The sequence below is a fragment of the Rhinatrema bivittatum genome, chromosome 4, assembly GCF_901001135.1.
Source record: "Rhinatrema bivittatum chromosome 4, aRhiBiv1.1, whole genome shotgun sequence".
Classification (NCBI taxonomy): Eukaryota; Metazoa; Chordata; class Amphibia; order Gymnophiona; family Rhinatrematidae; genus Rhinatrema; species Rhinatrema bivittatum.
In genome coordinates, this window is record NC_042618.1 from 257,734,332 (window position 1) to 257,752,124 (window position 17,793).

Genomic DNA, 17,793 nt, shown 5'->3' on the forward strand with positions numbered 1-17,793 from the left:
GGCGAAGATGGAAGGCCCCAGAGAGAGAAAATGTGTGTGTTTGAGAAAGGAGAGGGGGAGAGAGAGAGCATGGGAAGTAAGAGAGCGGGGAAGTGGGGAATGCTGGAGTATGGGTTTCAGAGAGAGGGAGCCTATGAGGGGAGGAGAGGGTGTGAGAGAGAGCATGGGATGTAAGCGGGGAGGGGGGGGGAGATGCTTGAGTGTGGGTTTCAGAGAGAGGAAGTTTATATGAGGAGATTGTGAAGGAGTGTATGTGTTTGAGAGATTGGGAGCTCGTGTGTATGAAAAAGAGACCGTGTCTATGTGAAGGGATTGTGTATGTGTGAGACAGAGCCTGTGTGAATGGGTGCATGAGAGAGAAAGAGACATAGGTAGCCTGTGTGAGATGTATGTGAGAGAGAGAAAGGGAGTTTGTGTGGGTGTGTATAAAAGAAAGAGGGCCCTATATTGGGGGGGGGGGTATGTGTATTAGAGAGAGGGAGGGACAAAGGGAGACTGTGTGAGGGGCAGTATTGAGAACGGGTCAAACTGAGGGACAAAGGGAGACTGTGTGAGGGGCAGTATTGAGAACGGGTCAAACTCTGGGACTGGTGATAGAGTGGAAGGGAGAGATACTGGCAGGTGGAGGAGTTGGGGCCTGAGAGGGCAAAAACATCTCACTCAATGCCTCCAACAGACAACCTTGGTTCACCAATGAACTCAGAAAACTAAAACAAAGTTTAAGAAAGAAAGAAGCGACTTGGCGTAAAACTCCTTCTGACATCACCATTTCATCATACAAATCCACACTATACCAATACAAAGCCCTCACCTCAAAATCAAAAAAAGATTATTTTGCATCTAAGATTCACAACCTGGTCTTTGATGCTAAAGCCCTCTTCGCTTATGTATCCAGCCTCACTCAAACCATACCGCGAGAAATCCCCGGCGACATGGCACAATCCAAAGCTGAAGAACTCGCCCAGTTTTTCCAAAATAAAATCAACAATCTTTTAACTCAACTGCCTTCCAATACAGCTGACGCCCTCCCGACATATCAACACCCGACCTTCATAAACTCCAGCCTAAACACTTTTGAGCCTGTCTCTTCCACTGAGATACAAACCATCCTGAGAAGAATGAAACCTTCGTCTCATCCTGCAGACCACATCCCCACCAAACTACTCCTATCTATTCCAGACACAATAGCCACATCATTGACAAACATTATCAACTGCTCTCTAGCCCAAGGATCCTTCCCAGATGATCTCAAAATGGCCTCAATCTCACCACTCCTAAAGAAACCCAACCTTGACCCAAAGGACCCCAACAACTTCCGCCCCATAGCTAACCTCCCATTCATCGCCAAGATCATGGAAAAACTAGTCAACTCTCAACTATCAAACTACATCGAAGACAATAATCTCCTCTTCGCCCCACAACACGGATTCCGAAAAAATCGAGGCACAGAATCTCTCCTTATCTCTTTGACAGACCATATCCTATTGGGCCTCGACAAAGGAAACTCATTCCTATTGATCTTGCTAGACCTATCGGCAGCGTTTGACACGGTCAACCACGCCATCCTCCTAAACCAGTTGTCATCCATAGGAATCAGCGGCACCGTCCTTTCCTGGTTTAAAACCTCTCTCAACAATAGAGGTTACAAAGTTAAACTCCAAAACAAGGAATCCTCAAGATTTGACTCTGCCATTGGAGTCCCACAAGGTTCCTCATTATCTCCGACTCTATTCAATATTTACCTTCTTCCTCTATGCCAACTTCTCACCGACCTCAATCTAAAGTTTTTCCTATACGCAGATGATATTCAAATCATCATCCCTATCAAAGACACATACTCTAATACTCTTGACTACTGGGAATCTTGCCACCAAAAAATCAAACAACTACTCAACAGCCTACACCTCATCTTAAATTCCTCCAAGACTGAGATCCTTCTCATCTCGCCTGAAAACAACACCAACAACAGTACTCTTCCTACCAATCTTGCTACCACACAAACTACAGACCTAGGAGTGATAATAGATAACCGGCTAAACTTCAAGGCACACATCAACAAAACAACCAAAGACTGCTTCTATAAACTCCAGGTCCTGAAAAGGATAAGACCTCTTTTCCACGCTCAAGACTTCAGAACGATCATCCAAGCAGTCATTTTTTCGAAACTGGACTACTACAATTCCCTATTGCTAGGTCTACCTTCATCCTACTCCAAACCACTACAGATGGTTCAAAATTCAGCAGCCCGTATTCTGACAGGCGCAAGGAAAAGAGACCACATTTCCCCCGTCTTGAAAGAGCTTCATTGGTTACCCGTATACTTCCGCATCATGTATAAAGCCATAACTATCACCTATAAAACTATACATCAACTCACCACTCTCGATCTCCAATTCCCTCTCCAAGTACATAATTCTACTAGACCTACCAGAGATGCTTATAGAGGCTCCCTCCTAGTTCCCCCAGCGAAAACGACCAAACACATTACCCTAAGAGATCGCGCCACCTCCACAGCTGGCCCTCTACTGTGGAATTCCATTCCTACAGACCTCAGACAGGAGCCCTGCCTCCCAACTTTTAGGAAAAAACTTAAGACTTGGTTATTCAAGCAAGCTTTTCCGGACACAACCCAATGACACAATCCAATGACTCCTAAAACACCTTGCCGTTTGTATATAACAGTTATTTTGTATACTACAGTTAAATTGTATATTGTTTAACCATTTCTATCCTCTCCTCTCTTCTTCCTTCTCCAAGTTTGGCCACCCTTGTTATATGTAACTGTACCTTCTGTCACCACAGTTCTAGTTCTATGTATTTATTGCACCCCCGTTCTATGTAAACCAGCAAGATATGTTTTCATGATTGCCGGTATATAAAAACTCTAAATAAAATAAAAATAAAATAAAATGGCCAGGGGAATAGGGAAAGCGAGTGGAAGGGACACTTACAGGTGTAGATTTTCAAAGGGGTACGCGCGTAGCCCCCGAAAACCTACCCCAAACCCCCCCTGCGCGCGCTGAGCCTATTTTGCATAGGCTCGGTGGCACGCGCAAGCCCCGGGACGCACGTAAGTCCCGGGGCTTGCATGGAGGGGCGTGTCGGAGGGCGTACCGGGAGTGACGCGGCGTTTCGGGGGTGTGGTTCCGGCCCGGGGGCGTTCCAGGGGCGTGACAGCAGCCCCTGGACCAGCCCCCGGACCGGAACATGGTGCACAGCAGCCTGCCCTGCTTCCAGCAGGCGTAACCTTCGGGATAGAGGTAGGGGGAGGTTTAGATAGGGCCGGGGGGAGGTTAGGTAGGGTAAGGTGAGGGGAGGGGAGGGCGAAGGAAAGTTCCCATGGAGGCTGCTCCGATTTCGGAGCGGCCTCGGAGGGAACGGAAGCAGGCTGCGCGGCTCAGCGCGCACAGGCTGCCGATTTTGGGCAGCCTTGCGCGCGCCGACCCCGGATTTTAATGGCTACGCACGTATCTACTGAAATCCCGCGAACAAAAGTACGCATGTGCGCAGATTTATAAAATCTGCCCCACAGTGAATTTCTGGGGAAATTCTGCTCAAAATAGTTTTCTGCATCTTTAAGTACTAACATTTTTCTGTATTAAAATGTAAATTGTGTTATTTTGACCAATATTTGTGGGCAGAATTCCCCCAGGAGTAATCTCTGATGAGTGTCTGAAAGAAATAAAACAAAAGGTGTTCGGGAAATTCAGTCAAACACCTTTAACAGAGAACAGCTTTGGAACTACCGTGTAGGTGGGGTCACCACTTGCAAGATGGACTTCTGGAACACACGACTGCTAATGTATTTTTCTTCTATGCACTGAAAAGCGCTAAACTGAACAACTTCCTTGTAAGCATCTAACTAAAAAAGGGATTCACGCTAAAACCGGAACAGAGGTTAAATTAAGCAACCAGGGCCCGCAAGTGGCTACACCATGCTTTTCACCTGAACCGTTGGGGCCGATAATACAATTGAATCTCTTGAAGGGGCCGATTATTTGCCGGCCGCGCCACGACTTGAAATTCTCCAACAGCAGCAACTTCAAATATCCCATCTTCTTTCTCAAGTTTCTCTATCCAGTCTTGAATACCGTCACTCCAAATTCTTTTGCACAATTTTGCCACTAATCCATAAGACCCCCAACACTTAGCACGACCACGTTCTCGCTCAGTGAAATCAGCAGACTTCGCAAACGAAAAGTCTCGCGAGATCACTAAGCCCGCGTTACTGAATTCTCGCCTTTTTTTTTTAAGGCGGGAACTGGTAACCAAGCAACTGTTGCTTTGACGCCTGTAATAAATACACTGGAGCGCGAACAGCCCCGGGGGCAGGCCCCGATATCTTCGCAGACTGCTCATTTAAGTAAAGGCGCTACTGCCGGCAGACAGCCTAGGGGCGAGGGAAAAGGGAGCCTTTTACCTTTTTTTTTGCTCTTCCTATAAAAATGTATAAATTGGATATTCCTGTGGATCGAAAAGAGGCTGCGGTTTTGGAAAGAAGGAGAAATGCGGAGGTGCAAAGGCAAAGCAGGATTTTCGATTGCAAAATTCGGACTATAGGGGTGAGATGAAGTTATTCGGAATCTAAACTGTATTCTTGCTTCTATCTGTTTTGGGTCAAAATTACATATAAAAATGTAATAAGTGACAGCAAACACGCACCTTTAGAAAGGGAATGGATAAATATAGATGCATACTATTAGGAAGTTGCCATGGGATGGGAATTTACTAGTCTTTAATTACTTTTTTCTTAGTTTTCCGTTAATTATTTTGGACAGTTTAATAGGTCTTTTTTCTACTTTCTGTTGAATCCCTAAATTGCATGTCTTGCAAAATAGTGAGATAAACTATTTGGCAGATAGTTATACTGCATTTCTCTGGTGTTTATCTGCATATTGTTTTGCATGAATATGGGCTATAGAACGTCTAAATCTTCTTTTAAAATGTTCACCTTTTGTTGCCTTATAATCTGGAAGTAAAATTCATGAAATCAGTGCTTGTGCCATATATCCACACATTCTAGCCCACAACTGCCAGGTGAACAACACATTATAGAATTCTTTAGACAATGAAGTAGAAATAAAAACATGCAATATCTTGATTGGATACGGGTCCATCTCTTGTACTTCTGCAACAATCTTAAATATTTAAAGCTCTACATAAGAACTGCCATATTATTACTACTACTACTTACATTTTTATAGCGCTACACGACATACTCAGCATGCTACAAACACACAAAAAAAGATAGAACCCTGCTCAATAGAGCTTACAATCGAATAAGACAAACATACCGGACAACAGACTTGGGGTATTTCATAACCAAGACAACAATTAAAAGAAAAGATGCTACCCTGGAGGTTCTGGATTTCAAATTTTTACCTAAAAGCCTAAATTTTGCTTCCAGAAACTCCCTCCCAAACCTTCCTATGTCACTGATATCCATATGCCCCATGACAGCCAGCTCCTTTCCAGCACTGTCTAAAATCCTGTCTAAGTGACACATGAGATCAGACTCCTTTGCATCAGGCAGACAAGTTACCAAGTGATCCTCCTGTCCACCAGCCACCTAGCTATCAACATTTCTAATGATTGAATCACCAACTATGATGGCTGTCCTAACCCTTCCTTCCTAAGCACAAGCCCTTGAGGACCTATCCTCAGTGTGAGAGAATAATGCATCACCTGAAGAGCAGGTCATAGATACAGGATAATTTCCTGATCTACCAAGTTGATGCTGTCCTTGCAGGTCACTTGGCTCTTTTAAGGCAGCACAGGGACTCCTAAGAACATAAGAAAATGCCATACTGGGTCAGACCAAGGGTCCATCAAGCCCAGCATCCTGTTTCCAGCAGTGGCCAATCCAGGCCATAAGAAACTGGCAAGTACCAAAAAACTGAGGGGGTCATTTTCAAAAGCGATCGCATGCGAAAAGTCTGCGACCTTAGAAAATCCAGGCCCAAGTCTATTCCATGTTACTGTTGCTAGTAATATCAGTGGCTATTTTCTAAGTCAACTTAATTAATACCAGGTAATGTACTTCTCCTCCAAGAACTTATCCAATCCTTTTTTAAACACAGCTACACTATCTACACTAACCACATCCCCTAGCAATAAATTCCAAAGTTTAATTGTGCGTTGAGTGAAAAAGAACTTTCTACGATTAGTTTTAAATGTTCCACATGCTAACTTCATGGAGTGCCCCCTAGTCTTTCTATTATCTGAAAGAGTAAATAATAGATTCACATTTACCCATTCTAGACCTTTTATTATTTTAAACACCTCTGTCACATCCCCCCTAAGCCATCTCTTCTCCAAGATGAACAGTCCAACCTCTTTAGTCTTTCCTCATAGGGGAGTTGTTCCATCCCCTTTATCATTTTGGTCGCCCTTCTCTGTACCTTCTTCATCACAACTATATCTTTTTTGAGATGCGGCAACCAGAATTGCACACAGTATTCAGGGTGTTCTCACCATGGAGCGATACAGAGGCATTATGTCATTTTCCGTTTTATTCACAATTCCCTTTCTAATAATTCCTAACATTCTGTTTGCAATTCCTAACTCTCAGTACTCCTGAGGGAGTACTGAGAGCAGGTGATTTCCTAATGATTGAAGAGTAAGTATTGCTTTGTTGGAAAATTTTGTGACTTAAAGCTTGGGGCAGAAAAGATATTGTGGGGTAAATTGATATTAGCTAGGTAAATTTTTTGTGTATGTTAGATTCATTCTTAGTTAGGTGTATCCAATCGCCTTCAAAAACACACGGCAAATGAATTAGCCCCACCTTGTTAAATTGTACTGATTCACACTGAAGACAGGATAAATTCAGCAGTTCCTGTTGATTCTTTCTGCTGGTTAGTATACTTCAAAACAAAGACTCAACATGAGCACCAAGAAACTGTCAAAAGAATGCTGCGACAAAGTTATGAACGGCTCATATCTGGGGATGTATATAAAAATTTTGTAAAGTCCTTGAATATCCCCCAGAACAAAGTCAAGGTGATTATTAAGAAGTGGAAGGTTTATGATACCACCAACACTCTTCCTACATGAGGATGTCCTTCTGCAATGGATGACTGAGCAAGAAGGAGAATGATCAGGGAGGCAACCTAGATGCTGATGGTAACTTTGAAAGAGTTGGAGACTTCCATGGCCAAGGTTGTTCAATGTGTGCATGTGATAATATCCCAAGTACAAATCTGGCCTATATGGTAGGGTGGCAAGAAAGAATCCATTACTCAAGAAAGCTCACCTTGAATCTCATTTAAAGTATGCAGAGGAATACTTAAGGGGTACTGTAGCCATGTGGTGAAATATTTTGTGATCTCACAAAACTAAAATAGAACTTTTTGACCCAAATGCAAAGTATTAACTTTGGTGCCAACCCAATGCAACACATCATCCAAAGGACACCATCATTATCGTGAAGCATTGTGGTGGTGGCAGCATCATGTTATGGGGATGTTTCTAATCTGCAGAGACTGGGGTACTTGTCAGGATAGAAGGGACAATGAATGGAGAAAAGTCTATGTAGAAAATTTAGATAGACATGGTTTGATAGGACACAGCCAACATGGAATTACCCAAGGGAAGTCTTGCCTCACAAATCTCCTACATTTTTTTGAAGGGGTGATAAACATGTGGACAAAGGTGAACTGATAGATGTGGTGTATTTGGATTTTCAGAAGGCATTTGACAAAGTTCCTCATGAGAGGCTTCTAAGAAAACTAAAAAGTCATGGGATAGGAGGCGATGTCCTTTTGTGTATTGCAAGTTGGTTAAAAGACAGGAAACAGATAGTGGGATTAAATGGTCAGTTTTCAAATGAAAAAAAGGTAAACAGTGGAGTGCCTCAGGGATCTGTACTTGGAACGGTGCTTTTTAATATATTTATAAATTATCTGAAAAGGGATACGATGAGTGAGGTGATCAAATCTGCAGATGACACAAAATTATGCAGAGTAGTTAAATTGTAGGAGGACCTTGCGAGACTGGAAGATTGGGCTTCCAAATGGCAGATGAAATTTAGCGTAGACAAGTGCAAAGCGATGCATATAGGGAAAAATAACCCTTGCTTTAGTTACACAATCAGGTCTATCCTGTAAAGTGCGGCCGCGTTTACCCTGCTCCTAAGCCGCGTTTTACTCACTTTCCGGCCGCGTTATCCCTTCCTGCGATCCCGAATCCACTTTAACCTACTCCTACCGCGTCCTAAAATCCCCGGCCAACCCCTTCCGCACGCGGCATGTATATTGCATGCAAACGAGCGAATTAACTATTCCCTAGCATCCCGTAACCCGCGCCCCGACTATTGCTATCTTTCCCTGCCGTTTTGTCGCGCGTTTAACCTGCTAACTTCCCGCCTACCCTTACCCCTGCAGTAGAGGCAGGGGTAAGGGTAGGCGGCAAGCTTTCCCCCAGCCCCCGCTCACCTGCCCCGGCCGCGATCATGGGTGCCGGTCTCCGGGGCAGCCCCAGTCCTCTCCCTCCTCCCGAAGCAAAAAAAAGCGTAAAAACCAAAAGCAAAAAGTAAGTCGCTTCGCCGCTGTCACTTCTCCCCTCCTCCCGGAGCAGGGCGCGAAAAGCAGCCTTGCTCCGGGAGGAGGGGAGAACCTGACAGCGGCGAAGCAAAAAAAAAAAGCAAAAAACCAAAAGCAAAAAGTAAGTCGCTTCGCTTCTTCCCTCCTCCCGGAGCAAGGCTGCTTTTCGTGCCCTGCTCCGGGAGGAGGGGAGAAGCGGCGAAGCAACTTACTTTTGCATCCCCGATTGGACTTACTTTTTTTGCAGCCGTCCGGTCCATCTGAAGAAGGTATCTTCCCCTCCCCGGGGAAGATGGATGCCAGCACGGGGGAAAGCGGCCCCTGTGCATTCAATTGGCTGCTGAAGACGTGACGTCACGACGTTTGGCGTCACGGCATGTGACGTCACGTCTTGAGCAGCCAATTGAATGCACAGGGGCCGCTTTCCCCCGTGCTGGCATCCATCTTCCCCCGGGAGGCAGAGGGGAGCCACGATACCTTCTTCAGATGGCCGGACGGCTGCAAAAAAAGTAAGTCCGATCGGGGATGCAAAAGTAAGTTGCTTCGCCGCTTCTCCCCTCCTCCCGGAGCAGGGCGCGAAAAGCAGCCTTGCTCCGGGAGGAGGGGAGAAGCGAAGCGACTTACTTTTTGCTTTTGGTTTTTTGGTTTTTTTTTTTTTTTGCTTCGCCGCTGTCAGGTTCTCCCCTCCCGGAGCAAGGCTGCTTTTCGCGCCCTGCTTTGGGAGGAGGGGAGGGGGGATTGGCAGTCCCGACTTCCTGGTATCTGTCATTTGAAATGACAGATACCAGCGTGGCGTGAAGCGTTAGGCCCACGCACCCAGGATACTGTATAGGCGCTCTATCCAGTAAAATGGGTTGCGCGGGCCTAAGGCTTCACGGGCCCTTCTTAGACGCGGTTTACATTTACATAAAATTAGTGTTCAGGATCGAGCGGTAGGTGTGCTGCACTGTGCGTGCGGCAACCACGGGTGCCGCAGGCACTAACGCAGCTCTTCCTACCGCTCGGTACTGGATAGACCTGAATGTTAGGATCTACCTTAGGAGTTACCACCCAGGAAAGAGATCTAGGCGTCATAGTGGATAATACATTAAAATCATCGGCTCAGTGTGCTGTGGTGATCAAAAAAGCAAACAGAATGTTAGGAAATATTAGGAAGAGAATGGAAAATAAAATGGAGGATATCATAATACCTCTGTTTCACTCCATGGTGAGACTGCACCTTGAATATTGTGCGCAGTTCTGATCACCGCATCTCAAAAAGGATATAGCTGCACTGGAGAAAGTGCAGAGAAGGGGTGACCAAAATGATAAGGGGCATTGAATGGCTGCCATATGAGAAAAGGCTAAAGAAGTTAGGGCTGTTCAGTTTGGAGAAGAGTCAACTGAGGGGCGATATGATGGAAGTCTAGAAAATCATGAAAGGACTTGAACAAGTTAATGTAAATCAGTTATTTACACTCTCATATAATAGAAGGACCAGGGGGCACTCCATGAAGTTAGCAAGCAGCTCATTTAAAACAAATCAAAGAAAATTATTTAGTTAAACTCTGGAATTCATTGCCAGAGGATGTGGTTACAGCAGTTAGTATAACTGTGTTTAAAAAAGGTTTGGATAAGTTCCTAGAGGAAAAATCCATAAACTGCTATTACGGTAATTAATAAACAATACAGTGTTGCGCTTCCCGGCCGCGTTCGCTCCATGTCCGGGCCTGCTCACCTTTCCCGTCCATTCACAAGCTCCGGGCTCTTTCACATCACAGCCACCGACAGTTTGCGGCGTCCCCAGCTCCCCCGCGCTTAGGCTCCTGTCCAGGCCTCATGGTGGGGCTCAGCGTCCTCCGTGGCGTCAGCCCTGCCCCTAGGTGCGCGCGGACTGCCCAGCCTCTTAAAGGGCCAGGGGCAGATCCCACCTCCGCGGCGCACCCTGATTGATGCTGTATTAAAGGAAGTGGTCTGACACCACTTTCTCGCCTTGGCAATCGGGTTGTACACTCCGGTGTGTCTAGTTTGCCTTCCAGCGTCTCTTGTTCCAGTTACTCTTGTTCCAGCGTCTCCTGTTCCAGCGTCTCCTGTGTCTCCTGTTCCTTCGTCTCTCCATTCGTGGTAGTACCCTTCGGACTGATCTCACGGTACTGACCATTGCTTGCACCTGACTATTCTTGATTGCTGCCTGAACCTGACCTCTGCCTGTTCTCTGACCACTCCTGATCGCTGCCTGGAACTGACCTCTGCCTGAACACTGACTACTCCTGATCGCTGCCTGGAACCGACCTTTGCCTGAACACTGACTACTCCTGATCGCTGCCTGGAACCGACCTCTGACCAAACACTGATTACTCTTGATCGCTGCCTGGAACTTGACCTCTGCCTGACCTGACTACTTCCGGATTAACTACAGGTACTGACCCCTGCTTCGGCTGACCATTCTGAACTGTTACTCTGGCCTTGATTCTCGCTATCCATTCGGACTCTCTGTTCTGGCCTCCTGTGACCTCTGGATATTCTTGTTTGGACATCGACCGTGCACCCTTGTTCGTGGTGGGCACTCCTCTGCACTTCCTCTCTAGGAGACCCTGCGAGGCCCACCTAAGACCAGGTGGCCCGGGTAACCAAGGACTCAACCTGAGAGAACCCTGGGTTGCTATTGGTGAAGCTCCAGCTAACCTCTGTCTCCTCCTGTGCTCCGCCGCCTGGTGGCAGGCACTCTCCAGATCCGACCGGAGGGCCGTACCAATCCTGCACCAGGCCAACGGTCCACCTCCAGCGCAACATACAGCTTGTGATTTATCTAATGTTGGGTACTTGCCAAGTATTTGTGTCTTGGATTGGCCACTGTTGGAAACAGGATACTGGGCTTGATGGACCCTTGGTCTGACTCAGAATGGCATATCTTATGTTCTTATGTAAAATTTGCTGCCCTCTGCAAGATATCTGAAACTAGATGGACGTTCACCTTCCAGCATGCCAACAACCTGAAGCACACAGCCAAAGCTACACTGGAGTGGCTAAGAAACAAATATTGACTGGGTAAATGTAACATCAGGACTTGCTAGAGAGACATAAAAGTTCCTGGATGTAATAAATGATTGCTTCATGGAGCAATTGGTTCAGGAACCAACAAGAGAGGGAGCTATTTTAGATTTAATTCTTAGTGGAACGCAGGATTTGGTGAGAGAGGTAACGGTGGTGGGGCCACTTGGCAACAGTGATCATAACATGATCAAATTTAAACTAATAACTGGAAGGGGGACAATAAGTAAATCTGCAGCTTTAACACTAAACTTTCAAAAGGGAAACTTTGATAAAATGAGGAAAACATTTAGAAAAAAACTGAAAGGTGTAGCTGCAAAGATTAAAAGTGTTCAACAGGCATGGACATTGTTTAAAAATACAATCCTAGAGGCGCAGTACATATGTATTCCACATATGTCATAATGCCTCTGTATCGCTCCATGATGAGACCGCACCTTGAATACTGTGTACAATTCTGGTCGCCACATCTCAAAAAAGATATAATTGCAATGGAGAAGGTACAGAGAAGGGCTACCAAAATGATTAGGGGAATGGAACAGCTCCCCTATGAGGAAAGACTAAAGAGGTTAGGATTTTTCAGCTTGGAGAAGAGACGGCTGAGGGGGGATATGATAGAGGTGTTTAAAATCATGAGAGGTCTAGAACGGGTAGATGTGAATCGGTTATTTACTCTTTCGGATAATAGAAAGACTAGGGGGCACTCCATGAAGTTAGCATGTGGCACATTTAAAACTAATCGGAGAAAGTTCTTTTTTACTCAACGCACAGTTAAACTCTGGAGTTTGTTGCCAGAGGATGTGGTTAGTGCAGTTAGTGTAGCTGTGTTTAAAAAAGGATTGGATAAGTTCTTGGAGGAGAAGTCCATTACCTGCTATTAAGTTCACTTAGAGAATAGCCACTGCCGTTAGCAATGGTTACATGGAATTGACTTAGTTTTTGGGTACTTTCCAGGTTTTTATGGCCTGGATTGGCCACTGTTGGAAACAGGATGCTGGGCTTGATGGACCCTTGGTCTGACCCAGTATGGCATGTTCTTATATTCTTAAGCACTTTCAACCCCCCCAACACAGTAATCACTCATGAGCATTGCAAACCCCTGAAGTCAGATCCTCCTCCAACTCACTACATCCCCACAAAGTTTTCTCCATCTAACTCTAGCCTTTCAAAATTATTATGGGGACATACACACAGACATGCTTTACTATCTGTTAAGCCTCTCTTCCATATTGAACCTAGGCTATTTGGAACGGAGGTTTATCAGATGGTAAAGGATGTATTAATGGGTTCCATTTAGAACCTATTAAGATATCACAGTATACATTTTCTTGCATATTATTAGCAAGAAAATGTTTATTGCGATATCTTAATAGGTCCCTGATTTTATCTCTTTCCTGCAGGTGTCAGTTTTCAAACTGTCTGCATGGGAACAAAGTCCACAGTCACGTTTAACTCATGGGCTTGTAGGGAGGTATCTCATGTTTTACCCCTGCAAGCAGCAAATATGAATCATAATAGCCAATAAATAACCAGGCCAAATATTGACAGGCCAAAACACTGTCCCAGTGGAAAATAAGAGACCTTGCTCTGATGAGAACTTTATACTGAAGGATACTTTATCTAGATCTGCCTGTTTGTATGCTCCTATGTAAATAAAAAGCAAGGCAGAGGGACAATGCAACTTAAGCTCATAAGCCAGAAGTCAGGGACCAGACAAGGCAAGTCCAGCGGTCGGAAAGACCCCCCACCCTTGGAAGTGAAAGGGGGCGGTGAGACAGAGAAAAACACTCTAGTGCACAGCTTGGCATACAGATGTGGCAGTTCTCCCCCTGAAGAAATGGGGAGGAGGGAAAAGGCTTGCAACATGATAGGACCCCCCCCCCAATAAATGGGGAGGGAGAAAAAACCTGCAAGGCGGGAAAGACCCTCCACCCACCACATGATGATCTTCTGCATATTTATGAGCTGGAAAATATAAGACAGGGGGGCAAATAAGGAGAGGGAAGTGACCCTGGAAGTAAAGGATGCCCTGGAGGTTGGGGAACGAACCCTGAGTGTGACCCGGAAAGGAAGAACAAAAGGGGAGCCCAAAACAGACCAGCACTCTCTGCTATTGAGGAGGGAGAAGACTAAGTGTGGCCAAGAGCCCGGGGCAGGAGACCAGAGAGAGGAGATGCCCTCTTCAGGTGCGGAGAGTGACATGGAGTCTGAGATGGTAAGGGGCGAGAACAAGCCCCAGACAGCCCGGCAAGTACCAGAGCCAGAAGCCAGTCTCCTTTCCGGATCGCTGCCAGCTCTGCCAGTACCAAACCCAGGAACCAAGCCCTTCCCTGCACACATTTTCCTGACTTCCAACCAGCGTCTGCTTCAGAGGTGACCAGAGGGGTATCGCCTAAGTTGGGACCAGGGCTAAGTGAGTTAGCCTGCTTAATATATTAATGCTTATGGTTAAGGAGCATGGCATGTTTGTTACCAACCATGGTACAGAACTTTCTTTAGGGAAAATTGGTGCTTAGTGGCCAGGATGTTTGGTAGGAATTGTTATTTTCTAAATGCTACATCCTGCAAAATCTGATAAATAAAAGTCTGTTTCTGAGGAGAACGTGTTGTCTTTTTCCTAACTTAGGATTGTGAAATAAGCTGAGAGGGCAACTGAAAGTGTCCTGTAGCAGACAGGTCCCTGCACCCCTAAACTTGCTTACAGTCTTTGCTGCAATTTTCAAAATTTAAATTTTTAAAACAGTGTGCTAGTACTTTTTCCATGGAAACTACTGCATGAAGAATTGAAAATGCAATCTGTGTTATTTTCTTACCCAGGTTAAATGCCCCTGGGAATGACTCTTCTAAATGCTGCTAAACATGGACACGTAGTAAAACACCACACATACCTTTAGTTACATTGAGGGAGGGTAATTTGCAGACAGGCAATTATGTATTTGAAAATTGTCCTCCCCATGCCCCAAAACAACCAAGGATACTCGCCTTGCTGTGGCATAGGTAGGTTAAACATGCATCTTTTATGCTAAAATACCATTAATATACACAGTACATCAGGTTAACAGTCCCAGCATCCAGAGAAACAAGGGGCTGTGACCAAGTTTGTGGTCCGTAAATGTGGCATTTCACCAGATGCACTGGTTTTATAATAATTTTTGAGCAAGTAGAAAGAGAGAGATTTTTAAATTTCCTTTGCTGCAGTGACTCTATGCTCCTGAGTGCTCTCTGTTGTTTTGGGGAAGAAGCACCTCTGTACTCATAACAGTCTTGACAGTGTTGCTTGTGTTTCCTTCTTGCAGAATATATGTGAGGAGAAAAAAAAACTATGCATATGTTTTTCCAATTAAAAACTGCAACTTATGATTTGTAGAGGCTATTGATTAACCTTGAAGTGCAGAGTAAATCATGATAGAAGTCTCCGGTATTTATTTTATTAGATTGAGAAAGATGCTTTGGATATCCAAGTGAATGACAAGAGGATTCGGGAGGAAACTGAAAAGAGAAGACAGGAACTATATGGTGTGTCATGTTTCATTCCTTTACATAATACAATACTTTGCATCCTGGTATTTAATGAAATATGGTACTCTGTAATTGACAATTTTTTTTTAATTTAATCTTTATTATGCTTTTCAAAACAAAAAAAACTCAACTTGATGTATAGAAATTGATGGTGGATTACAGTATAGCAACAAAATAATAGAATACATAAACAGAAATACATTACCATATATACTCATGTATAAATAAATCTCATGTATAAGTCAAGGGTATTTTTTGGGCCCCAAAATCAAGATTTATCTGTCACAAGTGGATAAGTCGAGGGTAAGTGTTGTCTACAAGTTAACAATTACCAAGGGTGCTGAAAATGCTTCCTGATGTCAAATAGCTTATACTAGCCGTTAAGCCCGTAACAACGGGCTACATTTAAAAACATTTTTTTCGGTCCATTTCCTTCCGACTCCCTCCCCCTCATTCTCCCTCCTCCCTCTAGTCTCCCTCCCTCCCTCTCCCCCTTCCCCCCTCCCCCTCTATTCTCCCTCCCTCTCCCTCCCTCCCCTCTTCCTCCCTCTCCCCCTCTCCCTCCCCTCTTCCTCCCTCTCCCCCCTCCCCTTCCTTCCTCTCCCCTTCCTTCCCCCTCCTCCCTCTCCCCTTCCTCGCTCTCCCCCCTCACTCTCTCCTCCCTCCTCACTCTCTTCTCCCCCCCTCCCCTTCCCCTCACTCTCTCCTCCCTCTCCTCAGTCACTCCCCCTCTCTCAATCCCCTCCCCTTTCAGATCATCCACAACCGGCAGATGGAAGATCTCCGGGGGGTCCCCCCCGCGTGCGCGGCGCCGCTACTGCTCGTCGTCGCTGCCGCCGCTACTGCTCCTCCCACTCCTGCTTCTCGCCGCTGCCGCTCCTGCGGCCCCAGCGCCATTTTTTTTTTCGGGCACGCTCGGCTCTGACCGACATGCTCGCCCGCGCATGCGCGGTAGAGCTGCGCTCTACTGCGCATTTGCGGGCCGTCGGTCAGAGCCCATTTATAAGGTAGATAGACCAAGTACACCAGAGAGCCTGAGAAATAATTATAGACTTGATTAGAATCCAGTATATTAGAATTATTTATATTCTCACTGATTTTTAATCAAGAGCTAGTATATCATGTCATCTTTTGCTATAAACTTTGTTTCAGACAAGCAATAATCATTACAAGATGGCTGCCCTCCTTGTTTAATCCTTCCCTCCCTCTCCCCCCATGGCTGCACTCCCTGTTCAATCCTGCCCTCCCTGTTCAATCCTTCCTACCCCCTTTTGACTGTCTTCCCTGTTCAATCCTTCCCTCCCTCCACCCCCCCCCCCCCTCCCTTTCATGGCTGCCCTCCCTGGTCAATCCCTCACTCCAACCTCCCCATGGCTACCCTCCCTGTTCAATTCTTTCTTCCCTCCCTCCCATGGCTGCCCTCCTTGTTCAATCTTTCCCTTCCTCCCGACCCCCCCCCCCCCCCAAGACTCACCAAAAGTCTCTAGAGGTCCAACACGGGGCCCGGGAGTGATCTCCCTCTCCCAGGCCGTAGGCTGCCAGTAGTTAAAATAGCACCACGGCCCTTTGCCCTTACCATGTGGCAGGGGCTACCGGTGCCATTGGCTGTTCCCTGTCAATTGATAAGGGTAAAAAGCTGCTGGCGCCCGCTGGACCACCAGGGACTTTCAGTGAGTTTGGGGGGAGGATGGGAGGATCACGTAATACGCGTGTATAAGGCGAGCCAGCTTTTACGTGTCTATGGTCTGGCACAAATTTCTCAAGAATGTAATTAGTGCAGTTAGTGTGGCTGCATTTAAAAAAGATTTGGATAAGTTCTTGGAGGAAAAGTCCATTAACTGCTATTAATCAAGTTGTCTTAGAGAATAGCCACTGCTATTACTGGCATCAGTAGCATGGCATCTACTTAGGGCCAGATTTTAAAAGTTACCCGTGGGCGTAGATTAGTGCGCGCAACCCGGTGCGCACAAATCTATGCCCGATTTTATAACATGCACGCGCAGCCGCACGCATGTTATAAAATCCAGGGTTGGCGTGCGCAAGGGAATGCACTATTGTGCAACTTGCGTGCGCCGAGCCACGCAGCCTTCCTCCGTTCCCTCCGAGGCCGCTTCGAAATCGCTCCGAAATCGGCGTAGGTTGTACGCGCTGGCCAATGGCCAGCCCGTGATCCCGGGCAAATGGCCACTGTGCCTGGAGGCTCCAGCCCCGCCCCACCCCTGGACTGCCCCACCCCTTTTTTCAAGCCCAGGACATACGCGCATCCCGGGGCTTGAGCATGTCGCTGGGCCTATGCAAAATAGACTCGGCGCGCACAGGAGTGGGTTTTAGGGGTTATGCTCGTAATATACACTCGTAACCCTTTTAAAATCCGCCCCTTAGTGTTTTGATACTTGCCAGGTACTTGTAGCCTGGATTGCCCACTGTTGGAAACAGGATGCTGGGCTTGATGGACCCTTGGTCTGACCCAGTATAGCAATTTCTTATGTTCTTATAACTTATATATGAGTATATACGGTAACTATATTCTTCCATTTATTAAACCACCACTGGGGGAGAAAAATAAGAGAAAAAGACTGAAAAAGAAAAGAACAAGAATCAATATTTATAATATGCTAGAATTAAGAGACATCTTGAGGTTCAGACCTTCTCGGAGGGATCCTATTCTGAATGAATCCCTCTAGCTGTGAAGGTTCAGAAA

The 17,793-nt window shown here is 45.9% G+C and overlaps 2 protein-coding genes across 2 annotated transcripts in view; one reads left to right on the plus strand and one right to left on the minus strand.

The window, feature by feature from the left end:
* The window catches only part of SMC1B (structural maintenance of chromosomes 1B), a 941,781-nt gene extending 937,579 nt beyond the window's left edge, over positions 1-4,202 (minus strand). Inside the window, 1 exon segment of the mRNA XM_029600056.1 lies at positions 3,947-4,202. Within this exon segment, the coding sequence (XP_029455916.1) occupies positions 3,947-4,055 (109 nt within the window). The 5' untranslated portion in view covers positions 4,056-4,202.
* A 98-nt stretch (positions 4,203-4,300) lies between these two features.
* RIBC2 (RIB43A domain with coiled-coils 2) overlaps positions 4,301-17,793 on the plus strand; it is a 74,584-nt gene continuing 61,091 nt past the window's right edge. The window contains exons 1-2 of the mRNA XM_029600058.1: positions 4,301-4,562; positions 15,008-15,089. Coding sequence (XP_029455918.1) covers positions 4,446-4,562; positions 15,008-15,089 — 199 coding nt within the window. The 5' untranslated portion in view covers positions 4,301-4,445. The remainder of the gene's footprint in view (positions 4,563-15,007; positions 15,090-17,793) is intronic.